Here is a 13,182-nt window from a genome sequence, read left to right on the forward strand (position 1 = left end):
GGATTGTCTGATCAAACAGTCAGAACAATTGTGCAGACTTAGATGAATTTCGATCTAGACAAGCTAATGATTGCTCAGAACCTAAACGAGCACGACTGAAAAAATATGTCCTACTTTGAGGCTGACCTTTAAAATGTTTCCGCTATAACTCTTCGAGTGCTGAAAAATCTCAGAAACGGTATCCAATTGTGTACAGAGATCGCCATTTGGAATATGCCATATTTAAAACCAAATGACACAAAAACAGTATTCCATTAAAACATTTGGAAGAAAGTGTAGTATCTGTTCTAGTGTTACACTTAGTCTATTAAGTTTTCTATTAGTGAAAGAAAAGACGTTTAAGATTAAATAAATTTTGTTCAAATCCAGAGTGTTACTTAAGGGGGTAGCTGACCTTGTATCTAACTTCACCACCGTGATAATTAGATACAAAGTCGTTTTTGATGTGATACAAAATTAGATACAAAACTTACGTAAGAACTTTCGCAACCACACCAAGTACCGTCGTGTGAAATCTCCCAAAAGTCAACCCAACCGTTTGCAAGTTCATAGGGAACGAACTCTGATTCACACGCGCAGTTTCTCACACACACACACACACACACACACACACACACACACACACACACACACACACACACAAACAAACACACACACACATACACATACGCACACACACATATATTTGTATATTTTGGCAGCAAGTCATTATTCAAGCACGTCTGATTGAACACGACAGAGTTCTTATTTTTTCTCCATTCGCCGAGCAATCTTTTTACTTTCAACTGGCATGCTGTATAAAATGGCACCCAAAAGTTGTTGTTCAGCCATATTATTTTCAAGCGCTTTCTATCGGTGCATCCAATTATCATCAAGAGCTATTATTGTTTTCTTTTCCTTTGAGGCTTGGTGTATTTATAAATTTTTTAAAATTAGTTATAAAGCTGGGTACAGGAAGGTTAGAGGCGAATTACTTTTAATATTAATTTCGATTTTCCTATTTTATAGTTTATTTATTTAGTTTCTTGTTATTAAATATATATATATATATTATTTAAATTATAAATAATATATATATATCAAATTATAAATAATATATATATTACATTATAAATAATATATATATTAAATTATAAATTATATATATATTAAATTATAAATAATATATATATATATTAAATTATAAATAATATGTATATATATTAAATTATAAATAATATATATATTAAATTATAAATAATATATATATAAATTATAAATAATATATATATATTAAATTATAAATAATATATATATATATTAAATTATAAATAATATATATATATTAAATTATAAATAATATATATATATTAAATTATAAATAATATATATATATATATGCTAGCAGAAGTACCCGTCGTTGACTGAGTTCAAAAACAGCCTACAGAAAATGGACTGTGATTGATGAAAGTATGATAGGTTATGAAAAGGAGGGGGTTGTAAAAAGATAGGTTTTGATACTCCAAAATTTTACCCGAAGCAAAATATAATGAAAGTAAAGATAATTTTCGCAAAAATATTTTTTTTATATCAACTTTGTTTCTATACATTGCCAAGAGTGACCGACAAAATGACGTTTCCTTACAAAGAGAAAATGTTATATATATATAATACTATAAATATACAAGAAATAAATGTTACCATAGTCAATAAAAGTTACTTTTATAGTAGAAAAGTTCATTGGTTTGTATTTTTAAGTAGTTTGTAAAAAATTTTTTTTTTTAATTCACGAACCGGTTTAAAAAAATCAAAATGGCAGTGACTTTAAAATGGAGACCCCCGTTTTAGATTTGAAGGAGGGGCACATGAGCATTCTGTGTTAACAATTCAAGAGAGTTCCCTCAACGTAAGGAATATGAACTGAACATTTATTGACTATGGTAACATATTGTTACATGATAAGGGCTGCCCCCTTTTCATGTAAGTATAAAAATAGAGAGATTTAGTTAAAATGAAAATAAAATGAGAGAAAACGAGAATCGAACCCTGGAGATAAGTTTTAAAGAACGATAGGTTTAAATGGAATGTACAGTAAATTGTTAATACTGATGAAATAAATAATGAATAACCTATTCATTATTAGAAAGAATGTGGATAATAAAATATGGGTTAAATGAATTAGATATGTAGGTTGAATTCCTTTGTGAAAACAACGAAGTAAAAAAATGGGAAATCAGAATGTTCAGAAACGTGCAGGTCGCGCATGTTGATGGCGCGTGAATTGTGGTCACGTTGGCCGGACATGCATAGATTTTTCAATATAGGAAGTGAGAGTTAGTTAGTTAGTTAGTTAGTTAGAGTGAGAAGACAGAAGAAGGGAGGCAGAGAGTCAGAGTCAGACGATAGTCTGGATCCAGACATGGGTTTCAATCGTCTAGAAGCGAGACGGTCATTTTTGGAACATTAGAATGTGAACCTTTGAATTCCTGAACGCAAAGCCATTGACCGGTCAAGTGGAAGAATAAATGCTCATCATGTTTTTTTTTAACTGCCGTCTCCTGTGTCCATCATTTCATGAAAAAGGTATTGTCAATTTATATATAAGAATTATCCGAAATTCATCATCTAAAAAATATATGTTTAGAAAGTATATGTGTCTATTTATGTTATATAAACACTCCCGTTCATACGAACTGTCAAAGCATAAATGCCAACCTGTCAATCGTTCGGCATAAATAGTAACCTATCGGTCTGTCTATCTAGATATGAAAACACCTTCTCAAAATGTATTTATATGCAATCTCTCTAATTAATAAACTCTCACTCTCTCTTTATATACACCTGTTAATGTCTCCATATCTCACAACATTATCACACACATGAACCTCAAAGATCTCTTACTTCCATGAACACTCTTAAGACTCTAATCTCTCCTAAGACTGTCTATCACTCTGACTTTCTAATACAAACAAGAGCACTAAATAAGAACTCACGTAACATACGCGCACAATTGATACCTTCGTCTAATAATAACACCCTTATATAACATTCTATATTTATTTTTTCGGGTAGTCGTTTGATGGCTTTTCTGCTAAACACTCTTACTAAATAATATCGACGAAATATCGAAAAACAAAGAAACAAAAATAGTTTTAAAAACTAATGAAGCTTTACTTACTTTAGTAAAATAATCCGAAACAGCAAAATGGGATATTAAAAAATTAAACACGTAATTACTTTAGTTTTTTAAAGCAAAGAATCGATATAAATATGAATAAGAAGAAAATGCCACTCTTTTTAAGCAGAACAGCTTCGTTTCAGTTTTACAGTATTGAACGGTGTAGTATTGCACCGGCGGATTCAGGGTTGTACTATCGTAATGTAAAGAACACGCAGAAAGGGTTGTAATCAACTGAATTCCTTCTAGTACACTGACACAAAAAAAGCTTAAACAGATATATAAATAAAATAAAAAGGTTATGCAAATGCTTTTAAAAAGACACGTAATCACGTTAGCAGGATTGTTTTCTTCTTTTGACACGATAACAAGTAAAGTTATTATTTTTTATTATTTATCTATTTATTTATTTTCGAAAGAGTGCAAAATTTGTTCCGACATTTTTTTGGCTTTCACTTTAATAAGAACGTGAATTTATGAGATGAATTTATTCGACACAATATCATTCAACTCGAAAAAAATAAATAAAAGCTAACGTGAATTAAGATTAAAGTTAAGATGTTATTGTGGGCCCTTACCCCTTTTAAAAAAATTTGTTAAACTTTGTGACATATTTACATTTTATGGAGGTCAGGCGCGAACGAACACCCAATGATTTTATTATACTATATTTCTTCAAACTGAAACATAATTATCAAAGTATACTTACGCAGATAGATATGAAAAGTCGTGTTTAAAGTTTGTGCCATATTTCCATGGAGTACAGGCGCGAACGCAAACCCCATAATGTTATTATATCATCCCTATTTAAGTTGAAACATACTTATCAAAGTATTCCTGTGTACATCTATATAAAAAACTCTTGTAAACGTTTTTTTTTTCATTTTTTATTTCCATACTATGGGGGCCAGGCGCGAACGCAGACCCCACAATTTTAATGAACCACCGTTCTGCCAGATCAAAAATACCCATTCCTATCTCTCGATACATCTTCTACTATTATATGTAATCAGTTTTTTAAAATAGTCAACCATATAGGAGCCTATTCGTGATCACGCACACACACACACACACACACACACACACACACACACACACACACACACACACACGTTCAGCTTTGTATTATATATATATATATATATATATATATATGTACATATATATAATGAAAGAAAATCTTTTTTTCTTTACCTACACGTATATGTGTTCTTTTAAATTTTTTATTTAAAAAATCGAGCCGTAATCAAGAGCCACGCACCAACACACCCTCGCGCGCAGAATTACACTATGTGGTCAAGGAAAAGGAAGAAAAAAACAGGCTCTTCATTAATAAGGATATATGACATCGAAATATATCTAATATAAACGTTGTTTTTACCTTTCTAAACATATCCATTTTATACGTAATTCCTATTTTCAATTTCCAGTCATAATAAACACATATATATACATATATATATATATATATATATATATATATATATATATATATATATATATATATATATATATATAACACACACACACATATATATATATATATATATATACATATATATAACATAACACACACACACACATATAACACACACACACACAAACACACACATATATATATATATATATATATTGTTGCAGAGAAACCGGAGTTCCCCGTGAATGAATGATGATCAATAAATGTTTCGCACTTCCATATTTTTATTGTTATCAATATCAGTGAAATCGTCCATTTTTCCAACAGATCTATTGATTACCTGCTCTTTTTAAGGGATCCATCGTGGTACACCGGAAGGAAGCCTTCTCCACAATTTCAGTCTACATTGCACTACATTGCCTTATGATGGCTCAGTTGTGCTCTAAACAGAAAGATTCATTTACAAACTCGCACCTATCCGATCATATCAAAGAATCTACCGTTGATTTTATATACCTGGCTTTTCTGCTAGTTCTGTGATAATGGCTTGAATTTAAGTTTAAAATGGAAAACTCAAGCAACACGGTTCAATTGTGGTTTAAACAGAAACATGCATTTCGAACTCGTCTCTGTCATATAAAAAAAACACTGTTGATTTTATATGCCGAACTTTTCTGCTTCTGTCGTAATAAAATGTCTCAAATGCAGTTGTTATTTTAGGCTGCATAAGGTGTTAACTTTTATAAAAATCGCCTGTTCCTTCTTTCATTGGACTTTTTCGATTGTTAATAATCGATACTTATCGAAGACATTCCGATACAAAACCTATCTAAGAACACTGTCAAATATAAAGTACGTTTGTTTAAATTTCATAAAAATCGCCCTAGGCGTTTCGGAGTTTATAAGGAACTCAGTCAAGCGATGACAAAATTCCTCATATATATATATATATATATATATATATATATATATATATATATATATAAGTGAAAGAAAATTAAAACTATAAGCTGAAATTTACAATAAAAATTTTGATTATAAATTTACAATCAAAATTTTGATTGTAAATTTCAACTTTCAGTTGTAATTTTCTTTCTCTTATAATAAGCTCTACTCTCTATTGCGTATTGAGCTTTTTTTTATTTGGAATTAAATTTTCTATATAAATATATAAATTCTATATATAAATACTGTTATTTATATTAGATTGATGTTTTCCATTGCGCATATCAAATAAACACCACATCCTTTTGATTTCATTACTTTTGTATAGTTATCCACATACAGTACTCTTTCGCTGTTTCACAGCTCATCAGTGCAGCTAGACAGGCAACTACCTCAAGCCAGGATTGAAACCCGACCGTCTGTACGTGTGTGTGTGTGTTTTATTATTTCAATCCCGGGTATTTTTACTTAAATTATTACAAGTTGTTTCAATAGACAGGACAAAAAATTATCCTGCCGTTCTCGTCAGACGATCTAAGCCAAATAAATTAGAAGAAAAAGATTCTTTTAAATTACGTATGGTATAAAAAAAAAACCAAGAGTTGAATTACTGGATAAAGAGGAGAGAGGAAGGAGTGAGAGAAAAGAAAAAGAAAAAGAAAAACAATGGGGATAGAAATATAGATTATATTTATAATTAGAATCGAAATTAAAAATAGAAGGAAAGAAATTAAAAATGAAAATTAATTAAAATGAGGAGATGAGATTGTTTCTTAAAAGGGATGAATATATATATATATATATATATATATATATATATATATATATATATATATATATATATATATACTATTTCAGGTGGGAAGATATAAAAAAATCAAGAATAACTGAATTTCAGCAAGGGTCGTTGATAGTGCTCAATCAAAGAAAGCAAATTATATTTTTTCATTTGTTATGTAAATACAGTCACATCCTGCTACAATGTGCTGACCGTTTCAATCATATTTGATTTCATTAGGCAAGAAAAATTAAAATCTCAAAATTAAAAAGGTTTCATACCTTTTCAAATTTTGAGGAAGAAATATTGCCATAACTGGCAAAAATTAAAGTCCTTAGAACTTTAATTTTTGCTTATGGCAATCGTAGCAAGACATGACTGTATTTACATAATTTACATTTTACACACACACACACACACACGTATATATATGTATATATATATATATATATATATATATATATATATATATATATATATATATAAATAAACACACACACACTTCAATTCTGGTTTGAGGTAGTTGCCTGTCTAGCCGCACTGATGAGCTGTGAAACAGCGAAACAGTACTGTATATGGGTGACTATATATATATATATATATAAATATATATATACACATATATACATATATATAAACACAGACACATATATAAACACACATATATATACATATATATATATATATAAACACACACACACACACATATATATTTAATTAGTTAATGTTATCTTGTATATCGAAGTTTCTACGTTTTCACTTAATAATATATTTTGAGTATTATTTTTTTTTTTTTTTACAGATTTTTAAACTACATGATTTTTGTGTTTTAAAAGGAATATTTGATTGTTCGAAAGCTTGTTTATCATAGAAGGATGAATCAGTTTCAAAGACATATTCTTGAAACCTACAAAGGATTCCTTGCTCAGAATATCATATGGACCGACGTACTTTATTCTTACCTCGAATCATACGGTCTACTCACCGAATCCATGCTTGATGACATTAAGGTAAGTTTATTTTGTACATTTAGATATTAAAAAGAAAACGCTCTTCTACACAAAAAGCAACAACAAGAACTGACATTCGTAAAGACATCGTTTTAATCAACACGTTTAGTTTGTAAGGTATTACATAAATCATTGCATACATGAAAATAAATTCCTCTGTCTACGCAACGACGCATGTCATAGAAAATCTCTAAATAGCCCAATACGATGTTACTGTTAGAATCGAAATTAAAAATAGAAGGAAAGAAATTAAAAATGTAAATGAATTAAAATGAGGAGATGAGATTGTTTCTTAAAAGGGATGAATATATATATATATATATATATATATATATATATATATATATATATATATATATATATATATATATATATATATATATATATATGGAAGCGCACGAGCCTATGAGTCGGGCCTACCTGCGGTGAAAAACGAACCCGGGACCTTTTGATTACAAATCAAGTCTACTAATGAACTAAACCCATCTTACCCCAAAGTGACGATTTAGTTTTGACCAACGGCTATGAAAACCAAACGGATGATTCGACGGTTGAAATACACTTCTTTGAGAACCTGTCTCGCGTTATTGCATTTCGTCTCGTAGCGTGTTTATTCGATGCGGATTAGGAACGTGTTCGGAATTGCGTGCACGAATTTGATAAGGACTTGTGAAAACATATATATATATATATATAATATTTGTAGTAATCGATATACAGTCCTGTGTCATTGTATCACAACTCATCAGTGCCGCTTATCTAGCACCTCTCCCAAGCCGAGGATTGAACCTAGAACCATCGTGTTGGCAGTCAGCAGATCTACTGATCGACCCAAATTATCTCGCTAAATGTCTATTAAAACAAACATTTGTCCACCACTTTTACAGTGCTCTAACAGCTTGTTTATAAACAAAAAGTGAGCGTCGCACACACACACACACACACACACACACACACACACACACATATATATATAAGTGAAAGAAAATTAAATCCTACTGAAATCTCTTGATAGACGCAAAAACAATCTTTCAGTTCAGATAACGTTGGTTGTCGACAGAAAATGCAAATAGTTTCAACAAAAAACCAACACGCGTAAATATCACTATTCAGCTTTCATGTTCACTTCGAATTAAATTATGACGATGGTAGATTACACAATGGAGGTTTGCTAGTGCAATTATTACTTTATTGCAAAAAGAAAATCGCAATAAACAGATAACACAAGTTATTTCTGAAAAATGTAAATGGTCTCTAAAAACTAGAAAAAGTGATTGCAAAATTTTCAAGCCACTGGATTACTGTCATGTTTAATTCGAATAAAATTATGACTTCATAGATAAAACGATTAGGTGTTTGTTGGTGCAATATTATTTTACTAGCAGAACCCGTAGAAATTCTATGCAATGAGAAATATAGTGAATCCAAAAATAGGCTTTGACGAAGCTTATATTTTTATGTGGCAAAATAGGATCTAGACAGAAAAATCAATAAAACACAGTAAATATTAGTTTATTTATATTTCATGAAAATAGTGCCGATTGTATTTTAAATATAGAACTGACCCAAATGAGATAAATTAATAAGTTCTAATAAATACTCAGTAATATTATGCTACATAGATCAACGAATATTTCAATATTCTTATATATAATAACAACGTCGTAGTTTTTCCCCTCCGAACAAGCATACAGTAGGTGTACAACAACTGTCTCTAGCCTATTAGCAACTATCTTATGTAACTTTATAAAGGCTTTTCTGATACATCCAGATGCTCAAATAAAATCCTAGATTCCACCCGAAGAGCTACACAAACACTATCGCATTAACATGCGGAGGAAGTAGTCCCGATTTTCCCTCGTATTGCTGATATTCTCCTACTGATCCCTATAAACACCGAAATGTTATGGATATTGTGGTTACACTATTAGTAACTGATTCATAAACTAATAGTCCAAACGTTAAATTCTCGTCCATCGATTCGAAAAATAAATTCTCCCTTACAACATTCCTGCTATTCCCATTGGCTTGGATGAGACCGATCCCTTATTCCAAATTACAATTCTATGACTTTAAAGGAATGCGCAAGCCATTATCCAATATGGTGTCTTCCGTTACAGGAGGTCATCGTTTTACATTAAATAAAGCGATTACTGAGTCACACGGACAGATTTGTTTCTCACTCCCTCTCTTTCTATATCGTTCTCTCTTTCTCTCGCACTCTAAATGAGACAGAGAGAGAACGATTTATATCTGTTTTGTTTATATTCGAACTCTGTACCGAAACGAAAGAGAGATAAAATCATCGTAACGGCAGAGAGAGAGAGAGAGAGAGAGAGAGAGAGAAAAAGAGGGAGAGAGATTAAATCATCGTCACAGATTGACCTCATTTTATTAGTGCGTCCCATTATTTAGTATAAATAGAAAAAACATAGCGTTATTTCGATGACATCGTGGTGGAACAGTATATATCAGGGCTGCGTCGTAACCTATAAGTTTCCCGTTTGCGCCCATGTAACGAGTTGCTTTTTTAAAGTTTAAACAGGGTTACGCCTTGCGATAAATGCGTATAACATTGTGTTTTTTTCTCCATTTACTAGTTATTTTTATTATCGAATTCAAACAGTTTTATTGTTATATATTATTCAATTGGAATTCATTGAGATGAGTATCATTTATTAATTTTATTTATTGCGGACTATTATCCTCATCCTTTCTTAGTTGTTTCACAAAAACATGGTGAGACTACAACAACTACGGAAGGCAGTAATTGCAGAGAATGCAGTCCGGAGATTCAGAGTTCCTATCCGTCGCTGTTACCACCTGATGAAGGTCAGAGGAAAAGTTGGCCGAAACGTCGTGAAACAACTAAGAAAAAATTTGGATAATAGGCTGCAATAAATTAAAATTAAGTGTTATTGTTTTTTATTTTATTTGTTTTCTTTTATTATCGAAATGAAACAATAAACCTTTTATTTTTGGGGTGTTTTCTTTTATTTATTTTTAGGATTGAATGTTTTTATTTTGTTTCATTTTTTTTGGTTACGGTGATAAGTGAAAAAATTGAAACAAAGTACTGCAGTAATGAAAAAAAAAATAAATACACAAATGAAGTTTCGTTTCATTTCCTTAGGATAGAATTCCTTGTTTTCGTTCTCATATGAATTTCTGTTTCTAATAAAACTTTGAGACGAACTACTTTTAGTCGAATAAACGGGTAAGTAACTAGTCAACTGCTTCAACGGTTAAATGGATTTTTTTCAACTCTCTACACCCGGGCTACCTACTGCGTTTAATTAAAAAAATTTTTTTTTCCCTCGCTGCTATTTTTTAATTATTTTTTTACGGCTGGGGGTTGCTCATTACCCTTACTACACCACCTCTTTCCAATAGCCGTTCTTACCATGAGGAGTTGGTATGTCTATTCCGAATGCCTTTCGTAAGATGAGAAGGTTTGGGGTTGGGCAACAACAACAACAACAACAACAACAACAACAACAACAACAACAACAACAACAACAACAACAACAACCGTACTTTATTTTTTCCACCGAGCAACGTCGGTTAGCGGGTACTCCTAGTAAATAATGAAACCACAGGAACCATATAATTAATTTACTCTTTGAAATCCAACAACTTTTGACAGACAATGTTCTTTTTTGCTCTGTTTCTTTCGAGTGTCATCTTTTAACATTTCGCTGATTCACTATTCGGCGAAGAACCGTTTCACCTCGAAATCAAACTATTACAAAAATGATCATATATTATTATATTATTAGGACCATATATTGTTATTATTAATTCCGTAAAAATAACGTTCAGTCACAACAATTCCCTGAAAATATCGTTCGATCACAAAACTTTATAGACTATTTTTCAAGCTATTTCGGCCATTGTTATGGCGATTTCTTTAAATGAATTACCTTTATATACAAGCGAAGCAATTCTTTAGACAAACTACATTAACATTTATATATATATCTATATATATATATATATGTGTGTGTGTATGTGTGTGTGTAAAAGTAAAGATAAAGTGAGAAAAGGAGGGAGATGACATAAAAAACGAACTATAAACAAAAAATACATATTACGAAGTAGACCTTTCTGCAGTCAATCATTGATGTTTTTAGGTGTGTTATGATATCCGCTTGGACATAGCAACGTACATGTTAGACATCCATAGAAGATCCGGATCAATGAACAATTGATGTTTTCATGATTGAAATGATTAAATTGATTTGTATTGTCACACCCACTCCTCGCTTAATCGATGAGGGACCAATGAAAAATGACATGACAGCACTTACATATTCACCAGGTCGATTGCTCCTGTCAAATGATTGATTTTGTATGGAATAAAAGCTCTCTTGTTTGTTCGATGCAGAAGCACAATTTAAATGAATTATAATATACAATTAGTTGCTAGCTCCTACGCTGCGTGTCAAATTATTGAGAAAATAACATTTTTTACCAGTTCCAGAAACTTACCGGTAGTTTCGTATCAAAAGCTTTGGAAACGTTGGCAATGCTGAGCTGCGTGTACTGTAAAATTTTCGTACTGTTCTGTGTGAAATTTCACGAATTTTCATTGAAAGCTATTAGAGTTAGGACAAACACATCGATTTGCATATAATTCTGGCACGGGATTTATATATATATATATATATATATATATATATATATATATATATATATATATATATATATATATATATATATATTAGTGATGGTACGATGCCAATATTTTTACCGATTCCGATATAATTACGGATTCCGTATTCAATTCTCGACGTTGATACAATTACCAATTCCGATTCTCTATAAATCTCTAAATACTTGACTATAAAATTGTTATTATTCACGATTACTGTAAGAAGACATGTATAATGGACGAATAGTTTCTCAAACATAAAAATACACTTATGAGTGATGATCTGTCGATTTCAGTTTTATTGATAATTTAAAATTAACATATTTTTTTTATTATTTTACCATTACTACCAGCAGTAGAAGATTTGACTTGAAAACATCAAATAAAAAACAATTTTTTGCATCGGAAAATAAGCAGAAATTTTTCCGATTACGATACCGATTCCGATATCGTCAACTGTTCCGATTTTTTCGATTCCTATTCTGATTAACTCTCGGTAGAAGCGTCTTGAGATCTCTCCATTTTTTCATTCTACGCACAATTTATCTATTTTTTTTTTAATAATTATAAATTGAACTCACTCTTTTTTTCTTTGTACCCGTTTGTAAATTATTTCACGGAATTTTGCCTTTTGGATGACATCGAATAATCTTCTAGCAACGCGATTCCTCTGGATATCGGACTTTAACTTTTTCTTGGATTTCACCGTTATTGGATATTCTACTTTTCTCTGGACCATCCATTCACATGAAATCATGTTTCCTGTTTTTCCCCATTCCCCCTGCTTCAATATTTTTTAAAAAAACTTTTACCAAGTAAGCTCTATGGCAAGCAAAATCCGATTCCGCATGTTGCGAACTCCTATCCTCTGTTGAAAATCCGCAGATTTAGGACAATCCACTTAATTTGTGTCTCCTTTTTGAAAGTTAAATGTTTTTTTAGACTCTACTTAAACTGTTTTATCACGTTTTATTAATTCTTTGTTCTCATATATATATATATATATATATATATATATATATATATATATATATATATATATATATATATATATATAGCCTCCCTTAATTGCCATTGCTCCCAGGTCCACTCTGACCTGGAGTGGTAGTACTTGTTAGGGTCCCAACTATGGGTTAAATAAAAACTGACTTGAAAAAAAAAATATTCTACTAAAAAAATTTTCTTTAAAATTACTGGATTCGGCCCTAAATGACGGGAAAA

General features: G+C 30.8%; 1 protein-coding gene across 5 annotated transcripts in view; it reads left to right on the forward strand.

The window, feature by feature from the left end:
• LOC145247334 (uncharacterized) overlaps positions 1-13,182 on the forward strand; it is a 222,893-nt gene that overhangs the window by 16,908 nt on the left and 192,803 nt on the right. For all 5 annotated transcript variants that reach the window (XM_080108993.1, XM_080108991.1, XM_080108992.1 and 2 more), the window contains one exon: positions 7,100-7,307. In XM_080108993.1, the coding sequence (XP_079965119.1) occupies positions 7,173-7,307 (135 nt within the window). In that variant the 5' untranslated portion in view covers positions 7,100-7,172. The remainder of the gene's footprint in view (positions 1-7,099; positions 7,308-13,182) is intronic.

This window comes from Euprymna scolopes, chromosome 25 (genome assembly GCF_053919585.1).
Source record: "Euprymna scolopes isolate OS-2025 chromosome 25, ASM5391958v1, whole genome shotgun sequence".
Classification (NCBI taxonomy): domain Eukaryota; kingdom Metazoa; phylum Mollusca; class Cephalopoda; order Sepiida; family Sepiolidae; genus Euprymna; species Euprymna scolopes.